This window comes from Myripristis murdjan, chromosome 1 (assembly GCF_902150065.1).
Source record: "Myripristis murdjan chromosome 1, fMyrMur1.1, whole genome shotgun sequence".
Lineage (NCBI taxonomy): Eukaryota > Metazoa > Chordata > Actinopteri > Holocentriformes > Holocentridae > Myripristis > Myripristis murdjan.
Window position 1 is genome coordinate 3,078,048 of NC_043980.1, and position 10,103 is coordinate 3,088,150.

A 10,103-nucleotide genomic window follows, 5' to 3' on the forward strand; every position below is an offset into this window, starting at 1 on the left:
CGCTCACGGCAGCTCTTACAACATCCTGTCATTTCTCCGGCTGAGATGCCGCCACAGAGGCCGCCTGTCGAGTTTCAGCAGCCGCTCCGGAGGTTTTACCAGCCGACTGGGGCTTAAGAGGAGATCAGGACTCCCAAACGACGCGGCAAAGTGTCTAATAGACCAATTAACTTGTTCACCGCAGACGAGCGTCTGGCAGCGTTTGGCCGGTGGCTGCTGATGATTTCCCATCACTGCCTGCCTGTTAGGTGGAGGTGGAGCTGCTTTCTCTGGCTGCAGGGCTGCGGTGGGAAAATAGTTCAGAAGCAAGAAAACCAGGCGACATGTCGAGGCAAGTCTGCAGCAGGGAGGGAGGAGGAGGAGGAGGGAGGAGGAGGAGGAGCAGCCACTGCAGATCACAGTTCACCAGTTCACCTTTCACTCTCTAACAGGTGTGAGAGGCACCAAAAGTCACATTTCCACGAGCCGCACCTTGACCAGATGAGCGGCTGGCACAGATTCAGCTGCGGAGGAGGAGGCGAATGACTTTCATGCCTCGATTCTGCCGAAACTCTGACGCCTGGAACTGGAAATGTGTCGCAAACCAGCGGGAGAAGCAGCGGGTTCAACAACAGATGTGATTACTGATGGGGGGCGTCTCGATGCTCCCAGGGCCTCAGTGTCATGTGCTTTTCCAAACAGCACTTCAGATATCGTTTACTACATATTTACAACATCGTTTACAACATGCACCGTGTGATTCTGCTTTTCTGTTAACCCCCACTCTGTTCTGACGGCTTTTCACAAACTACAGACTTCTCAGTTTTAAAGGCACAGGTCAAGGTCTTGGTGTCCTAATCTAATCGATTTTGGAGGAATTCTTTAGCATTTTTATCCAGTTTCAACTGGAAAAAAAAGGTTAAATTTGGCACCAAACCAAATGGGACAAAAAAAGGTATAAACCCCAAAACTGCTGCAACAACTTCTGCCACATAACTGAACATGGGAATAGCTGCATATACTACCAACATAATGTTTTAACCATTCAACACTCTTAAAATAAATAAGTAAAATAAATAAATAGGTGCCTAACCTAATGTTAAGAGGAGTATCTTTGGAAGCAGCTTGACCATTAAAACTATTTCAAATATCATTTCATTTATTAGTTTATTCAAAACAATGAATTGCACCAGACTTTAGTGCGATCCATCGTCCTCACAATACCAATAATTTTTCAACATCACTTTAAACTGATCCAAACCAAACAAACTGACTGGGTGATATCTGTATGGAGAGCAAATTTTGTCGAGCGACAGCCTTCCCTCCTATTTCACCATGAGCTTTTGGAATAAATTATATAAATATTATTTCATGAACACGCACACGCATCAGCGAATGCATTTTTTGCCATAACATAACCGAGGTATGAAAATGATTCTTCCCTTTGAGGCAGCTTGTTGCTGTTTCCATGAGAACCCATTAACCGTCGGTCCAGCGAGGAGCGATGGTCATGTGCTGGTTTGAGTCAACACTTTCAACAAAACATGAACCATAAATCAAAACTCCGAGTTAACGAGAGCGGTTTGCAGCCGCCGCCGCCGTGACGAAAGCAGCAGCCAAACTGATTTATGGCGGGAGGGACGGCGGCCGACGCCGGGTCGCTTTGGGGTGTTTACAAGCTCGCCGCCCGGCGCGGGACTCTGGTCCTCACAGACGTCCATGTTTGGTCGGGAGGGGAAGCCAGAGGAGCACATGTGGGAGCCTCGGGCTCAGCCAGACGAAAAGAAAGAAGGTCCCAGCAGCCATTTCTGCTGCCTCTCCGCCAATAACTCAGCAGGGCAGCGATCAGAAAGAACAAAACGCTGACGAGCTCCTCACGTCCTTTGTTTTCTCTCAGTTCTTTTTATCATCCTTCACCGCCTCCTCTGTCACTAACCCTAACCCTAAGTCCCAGCACTCAAATCTGACTCGAAACAGAGACCGGAGAGACGGGAAAGGTCAGGAGAGGAGCCCTCGAAGGCCAAAGAGCACATGAAGAAGAAGAAAAGAAGAAGAGGAAGAAGAGGAGGAAGAAGCAGAAGAAGAAGAAGAAGTAGAAGAAGAGGAGGAGGAAGAAGAAGAAGAAGAAGAGGCAGAAGAAGGAGAGGAGGAAGAAGAAGAAGAAGAAGAAGAAGAAGAAGCAGAAGCAGAAGAAGAAGAAGAAGGAGAGGAAGAAGAATCAGAAGAAGAAGAGGAAGAAGAAGCAGAAGAAGAAGAAGAAGAAGAAGAAGAAGAAGAAGAAGAAGAAGGAGAAGAAGAAGAAGAAGAAGAAGAAGAAGGAGAGGAAGAAGAAGAAGCAGAAGAAGAAAGGGAAGAAGAAGCAGAAGCAGAAGAAGAAGAAGAAGAAGAAGAAGAAGAAGAAGCAGAAGCAGAAGAAGAAGAGTTTGGTGGATAAACAGACTGAGGCTCTTGGTTTGACCTGAACTCCTGAATAAAGCATTTATTTTAAGGAAGTGGGACGTCCTGTGTGGTGCCGGCTGGAGGAACGAGGAGAGGAGGGGCTATGAATCTGAAAAATGAGAAGAGCCTTTAACTCTCTCTAGAAATCACTTCTATGAAACCGAGGCGATGGACGAAGACTTCTCTGGGGTTCAGATCATCTCTGGTCCTTTGTGTTGATGCTGAGTGACGCTGCACAATCACTCAAACAAATCACTTCCTTTATCTGTCGGTTCTCAAAGTTCAGGAAGCTGCAGAAGCCTCCAACAAATTCAGGACAATTTATATCCACTACCAGTTAAACCAAATTACTAAGGATGACTCAGTCTCAGTCTAATATATTATGATATATTATATCTGTCCCTGCCTGTGCTAAAAAAAAATAATTTCAGGGATAAAACCCAACAGCACGTCTATTTCTTCTCTTTTTGCACTTGTTACAAAATGAGCTCCATTTACACTTTATTCAAATGTCGGATATTTAAAACTACGTCGTTTATTTTTAGCAGCTGTCACCAGATAGTTTACTAGACTTTACATTTTTCCCACATCGAGACTCAACTCAGGTGTGACAAAACTCTTGAATATCATCCCTCTGCTTCACGGCTCATTCTGCAGGCCGCCCTGAAAAACGTGAGGTGACTTATGGGCATGAAAAAAAAAAAAAAAAAAAAAAAGGAAAAATGTCTATTAGTTATTTTGGCTCATCCGCAGATCATTTATTTTTAGTTTGCCAGACTTTAGCCGCTTCGCCAAAAAGTTAATTTCAGACACTGACCATTTGGCAGCCACTCATCCATCCAGTAAGCCTGTTCTCTACGGATGACTGGCCTGTGTGTGTGTGTGTGTGTGTGTGTGTGTGTGTGTGTGTGTGTTTTGGGGGTGGTCTGGACACACCAACACAGTGAGTTCCAACACAAACCACAGCAGCCACTGATGCACATGAGCTGCCTGCACATTTCTCCTTCCCTCTGCAGCTCTGCGGCTTCTTCTTCTTCCCCCGGGGATTTTTTCCCCCTTTTTTTTTAATTTAAACCAGGATCCGACTCACTTACATTTTAGTGGACAAGTTGTTTTGGCTCGGGCTGAGCTCAGCGGAGGCGTGGGACCCCCGCCCACCCACCACGTCACCGTGCGGGACGCCCCGCCTGCCCGCCGGCCGCCTGGCCTCTGGGCGGCATCGGCCCGAGCAGCTCGACCCCGTAGGGTTTACTGCAGTGAGTCAAGAGACACTTTCAGATAAACAGGGGTGAAAAAAGTGCAAAAAATAAAACCAAACTCTGACGGGAAGCGATCAGAATCCAAAGTTTTGTCTTCAAATGTCCTCAGCCAAAAAAATATTAATTTAATAAAGATATGAACAGAGGAAAGACAGTCTTAGCATGTGCTCGCAGTTTGCTGAAGGTAAGGCTTTAGTGAGGTGACACGCCAGTATGTGTGTGTGTGTGTGTGTGTGTGTGTGTGTGTGTGTGTGTTGGAGTCTCTCCACAAAGCTGCAGGATCAGGGCGGTGATGCCGGCGAGTCGCGGCGCTAACCTCACCCCGGCCGCCGTTTCCTGTTGCTTTGCCCCGTCGATACATTATCCCAAACCTGCACCCGCGCCCCCGCCCCGCCCCGCCACAGCATTGTCCCATAAGCCCCGGCTGCAGCCCGGCCGGGGCCCTGCCTATTGTTCCTCCACTCCGTGTTCATATAAGCCGTCACTGGCTCTGTGTCTGGGGCACCCAGGGGCCGAGCGAGAGAGAGAGAGAGAGAGAGAGAGAGAGAGAGAGAGAGAGGACAAAAAAAGAGCAGAATGAAAGCAGTCCGAGAGAGAGAGGCTGAAACAAAGACGGAAAGAGACAAAGAAAGACGAGAAGACCTGAAGAAGCAAAATGAAAGAGAAAAAAAACAGAGGCAGGAGTGAAAGGAGCGGCAGTGAAACTGTGAGGAGGAGGAGGAGGAGGGCGAGCTGTCCCGTCCCGGGCCGGTAAACAGGCCTGACGCCGTGTTTGGGCTCGTCATGCCGGGAAGGAAAACACAAAGAAAAAAAAAAGAAAAAAGAAAAGACTCGGCCATGTTGCCCACGGCGAGCGAGCGAGCGAGTCCCGCTCGGCCGCGACGGGACGGCCCGGCCGGCCACTCTGAACACGCCGGTTGCCGTGGGAGCTGGAATGTCCTGCAGCCAGTGAAGCGCAGCCAGCAGGTTCACAAAGAGCAAACCCAAACAACGGCCCTTTATCCCCCCCACACACCCCCATCCCACCCCCCACCCCCCCGCACTGCGCTGGAAGGTCAGGGGCGAGAAGTGCGACCACAACGCAAAGCCACCAGCCGCCCCCTCTTCCTCTTCCTCCTCCTCTTCCTCTTCCTCCTCCTCTGATACCTTCTTCCGACCTGAGTCAGCAGCCTCACCAACACCAAACCAAACAAACAAAAAAAAAAAAAGCATCATTCAGCCTCACGTTCAGACTTCAGGGCTGGGCGGGTTAAACGATCCTGATCAGAGCATTTATCATTGATTTTGTTTCCGTTTTTTTTTTTTTTTCAAACAGCTCCTTTCCAAAAATCACCACAAACCCCCTCTTTCAGTCTCATCCTCTGTTTAAAAAAAAAAAAAAAATCCACCAGTGGGAGGAGATGATCCCACCTGTCTCCAACACTAATCAACTTGTTTGCAGAATTTTCTCGAATCAGGTGACATTTTCTTGCTCCCGGCGGCTGATCGGCCTCGTTTCCACAGATTTTTTCACACTCGTTCCCAGAAGCATTCCTGAAACTGGAAGCGTGTGGAATGATCTCATCCCAGTGGCAGATTTTTGACCCTGTTTGAGGAAAAAAAATCAAGATTTGGACACTGAGAATGAGACTGATGATTTGTTAGGAGGCAGAGCTCATTTCCTTTCCTCTCCTTTCCTTTCCTTTCCTTTCCTCATGCTCTTTATTCTCCTCCCCCGGTTGGAGGCCTGTGTTTCTGAGCAGCCGTCACACAGAAAGCATCCAGGCGGGGCGTCCCGGCTGGGATCTGCCAGCTCTTCACTCACACTTCACAAAGATTTCTGCCAATAAGACGAATCTCGTTTCAGTCTGACGTTCCCCCGTCAGCCTCCCTCCGGGCTCCGCTTGCTTCCTGACAGGCGTCCAAACGCGGCGGCGGCGAGGGGAAACCTGTCAGAGGCGTCCTGACAAACGGCCTGATGGCGCAGCTGGAAGATTTGCATTCAGCCCGAGTGGGAGGCTTTGATCGTGCCGTGTCTGCCGGTGGAAGCTTCGCATTAAAGTCACGTTCAAATGAGAACTGACTTTTTCAGCTTGACTCCCAATTTCCCATGTCACGATACACAGATCCCAGGACGTGTCTGGTGTCTGTAAAGCAGCGTGTTTTTAGCCGTGACATGCTGCACAACCAAAACAGCTTTTCCCCAACTCGTTCCCTCTGACCCCGACATCCTGTTTCAGCTGGAAATGCCTCAAAATGCCGTTTCATTAAGACTCGAAAGTGCCAAAAATAAGCTTCAAAAAAATCTGAATTCAAGGGCTCACTCACAACGGCATGCAGGAAAACCCCTTCGCTGCACGGAGGACAAAAGCTTTTCTCCTAAGGTCAAGAAAAGCCTGTGCGGTTGGAGACGCCACAGAAAATAAAGCGACGGCACATCCGGATGAAATGCCGGCTCGCGGGCCGAGGGGCGGCCGAGGGGCGGCCGCGTGAAGCTGCGTGAGGCTGATGACCAGGTGTTTTACTGCCTGTTCCCACACAGGGCCTTTAGTGCAGCACCGGGAAACAGCTCGTAAAAATAAGTAAATAAGTAAATCAGGGGAAAAGGGGGACCTGGGTCACGGAGACGAGGGATTCCTGCTTCCTGTCCGCTGCAAATCTCCAAAAACTGTTTTTTTTCCGGAACTCAGAACCCCAGTTTTGTTTCCAGCCTGACCGCCGCTGCATTCTCCTGGTTTCTCCGGTCGGGTTTTGAAAGCGTTTCTCTCCTCCCAAGGGCCACAGCCGAGCGAGCGGAGCAATCCATCAAACTGAGGCTCAAACACGAGAGCGGCCCGGATGGGACTTGTGGGGCGTTCGCAGGACGGCGGCGGCGGCGGCGGCGGCGTGCCCGCTCCCCGCCGGCGAAGACAGCCGCATGGATTTACAGCGGACAGACATCACACATCAGCACCTCGGCTACAACGGAATGAATTCTGGGATTTCCAACAACCTGGAGCCTGGAATTCAAGGCCCAGCGGCGTACCTGGCCCTGTCGCCGAGGCCAGGTACGCCGAGGCCAGGTACACCGCACACTGTGGATTCTTTAATGCAGAGCCTGGCGTCGCTGAGAGTCTCTCCACAGGCCGCTGCAGCTCCGCTAATGTGCGGATCTTGTTTTAATTAAGAGCGGAGAGCAGCCCGAACATGTTGCACTGAGCGTGGTTAGGCGCTAAATGTCTGTGCGAATGGAAAACAGCACAACGTGACGACGCACAGACGCACAAAAGACGAGTTTCCCGCTGCAGGATCTCTGCTCTCGGCCGCCTCTCTCACCCACACAGACTGAAACGAGCAGGACGAACCGCCATTCCTAGATTACCAGCATTACAAACCACATGAAGGAGGTCAAAGGTCAGAGGTCACAGCAGCCAGACCACGTGGAACCAGAGTCTGAGTCACATGTTGGAGGCGTTCAGCGACAGAAAATCAAACCAAACCCCTGCTAATTCACATCAATGTATTTTATATTTATATCAAGAAATCAACATTGAACTAACATGAGACTGGAGGTGGTCGTGTTCTCCTGGTCCTGCTTTCCACCTGCTCACTGATAATCTGACGGAAGCACCACCAGATTATAGTCTCAGTCTTGATATCGAGGTATTCAGTGAGACTGGATTGTGTCCAGATCACAGAGTCTGACTAAGTACAACCCGACATCGACTTTCACCTCTTCGGCTCTGCGTCATCACAGACGCATTCGGCTTCACTCACAGCCACAGAAATGTGTTTTAAATTCCGCTGGAGAACCCGAGGTTTCCAGAGATCCTCAAACACGTCCCGCCGGATTCCTGGGAAAAGTGTCTGAAATGATGACGATGCACGAGCCGAGCAGACCTCTTCTATCTGATGCGATTCTGCAGCCGCTAAACAGCAGCATCTCAGTGTCTGAGGGATGGAGCCTCGGCAGAGACATGGAGGAGACTCTGTCCTGCGATCTGGAGACACACGGGTTTCAGAGGGTAACACGTGTGCATGAATGACTTCAGAGGGTTACAGGTTATCTCAGGTGGCAAAACCTCCTCGGACCTCCCATCTCGATCGTCCAACTTCGAACGGCGTCGGCGAGGAAGGCAAATTGTTTTTCTAATCTATCTGATGGCACATGAATGCATGAAGGGGAATTTTCCGGCGGTCACAGATGATCGGTCGCGGTTCAGGGAAGACCGTGAGCCTCCGTGTGACGCGTTGTCTTGGTGACATCACTGACCTCACCCCCTGCCTGTCAGCCTGTCTGCGGCTTTACCGGCCAATGAGAACCTCCAAAATCTCAAGAAGTCAACCCCCTCCACCCTCCACCCTCCACCCGGTTCAGGCCTACAAGCTCCTGATGCTGTTTCTGAGATTCTGAAGCTTTAGTCCACAACCAGAGCTGCGATTTTTTTTTTTTTAGGTTTGACAAGTGATGAAAACTTTATTCATCCAGCTGCACGAGGCCGACAGTCTTTCACCTCTAAATTTGTTTTCAGCAAACCGGCTTCTCTCTCGGTCCCGGGTCTCAAATTCCACAGAAAACCTGGAATCATGACTGACAAACGGGGACTTTTTGGGGGGAATACTGGACTCACCTGCCAAGCGAAGCTGAACGGTAACATGATCCTGGCTTTGTCGCTCCGCGCGTTGTGCAAAGAAAAGGTATTCCCGCCGAGCACGGGCGTGGTGGCGGTGCCGAAGCTGCAGGGCCCGGCCGAGGAAACCTTCAGCTGGTACTCCTTCAGACAAACCCGGAAGTAGGTGTCGCACTCGTCCGCCGTGCAGCGCTGGTCCGCGGCGTCCCGGGCGCCGTCGCAGCAGGCGCCGGCCTGCAGCTCCCCGTTGACGTTCTGCATCGACAAAATCTGAAGCTCAAAGTGTCCCGAAGCCGAGGAAACCTGCAGGCGACAGGGAGGCGTGTTAGTGCACAGCCGCTGCAGGGAACGCAGGTCGAGTCATTTCAACTTTCATTTCTCCAGGTAATCAGCTCTTTGACACTCATTTTAAATATATTCAATATTAACCCTCTTTGTTTTTCCCATAGAAATGATGCAGTGACATCTGGTGATCAAACTGTAAACTTTTAAAAAGTCCAACTCTGTCTAATGACTCTTTAGGTTTTTCATCTTTAGAAACTTGCAGCTAAAACAAACAGTTTCTCCTGAAAATCACCTTCACCGGTTCAGTTTCACTCAGTTATCACGGCAGCACACCTCAGCTTCTCAAAACTGGGTGAAAAGCCAGAAGAGGCTTGTTGCACTGGAGCCAAGAGAGAGAGAGAGAGAGAGAGAGAGAGAGAGAGAGAGAGAGAGAGAGAGAGAGAGAGAGAGAGAGAGAGTGGAGTGAAGCTACAGTCACTCCAGATAAACACTGAACCCACTAAGTCTGGTGCTGCTGGAAAACTGAAAAATTGAAACTGAAATTGAAAACTGCACACAGTCAAAGCTGCTGAGGTGAGACTGAGCCAGGCTGCCGGCTGCAGCTACGACCGAGAGAGCTCCAACAAACTGAGGTGAAACAACAACCAGTTTCATCTGCAGAAAGCCCCCTGCACCCCGGAGGCTGCAGGTCGAGCCGCCCGGCGCAGAGCCTCTGAGCCCCAACAGCAACTAATCTTCATTTCCCCGTCAGCGCAAATGACACTTAAACTTTCTCGAGGAAATCCAGTGCGGAGCCGCTCCTGAAACTTTGTGCACCGCAAATCAGCTCCACGCACACCGGGGAGCGGGATAATGTGAGGCAGAGCCTGGGAGAGGGATTTATTTATGTTTGTGTTTGAGCACAAGTCAAACTGACGCATGCTGATACATGTAAAATAAATAAATAAATAAAATTAAAAAGATTAGGAAACCCAGCCATGCTCCTACCTGGATGCGGACGCAGTGCAGGACGAGCTGCAGGGAGAGCGCAGCGAGGACGGGGCTCCGTCTGAGGCTCATGCCGGCGGCTGGCTGCTGCCTGGCGGCTCTGCGGGCTGACTAGAAGTCGGTCGGACCCTCCGCTCCGGATTTATACCCCTCCGGATGGGACATGCACGGGCGGAGAGCTGCACCTCTGACAAAAGGAGCTTTCCAGGGATTTCCAGGTCCTCAAAGCGTCCTGCCCCCTTCCAGCAGAAGCCCCTTTTGTCTGCTATTGTCCCGCTTTCTTTACAATCTGTCAGCGCAACAAAACCCAGGCGACGTCTGCGGAGGAATGACTGCCCGAGCTGGACGGCAAGTTCACCAGGAGAGGCTGCTTAATATGCATGAGGGGGGGCGGGGTCACCGGGCCCGGGACGCCACGCCCCCTCCCCCCGCCTCGCGCATATGCATGAGGTGCGGTTTGTGTTTACAGAGCTGCCGGCGGGCCGGCGGCGTGCCTTCACACCGGGACTCGACCGCACAAAACCCGCAGAGCTGACATGAGAAGTGCTTAGCGCCTCGCCGCTAA

At 50.7% G+C, this 10,103-nt stretch overlaps 1 protein-coding gene across 2 annotated transcripts in view; it reads right to left on the reverse strand.

Annotated features, from left to right (window-relative positions):
- Nucleotides 1-9,860, reverse strand: part of LOC115372715 (protein jagged-1a-like) — a 40,749-nt gene extending 30,889 nt beyond the window's left edge. For both annotated transcript variants that reach the window (XM_030071980.1, XM_030071193.1), the window contains exons 1-2: nt 9,539-9,860; nt 8,267-8,569 (exon numbers count right to left, since the gene is read on the reverse strand). In XM_030071980.1, the coding sequence (XP_029927840.1) occupies nt 8,267-8,569; nt 9,539-9,610 (375 nt within the window). In that variant the 5' untranslated portion in view covers nt 9,611-9,860. The remainder of the gene's footprint in view (nt 1-8,266; nt 8,570-9,538) is intronic.
- Nucleotides 9,861-10,103: the final 243 nt, after the last annotated feature.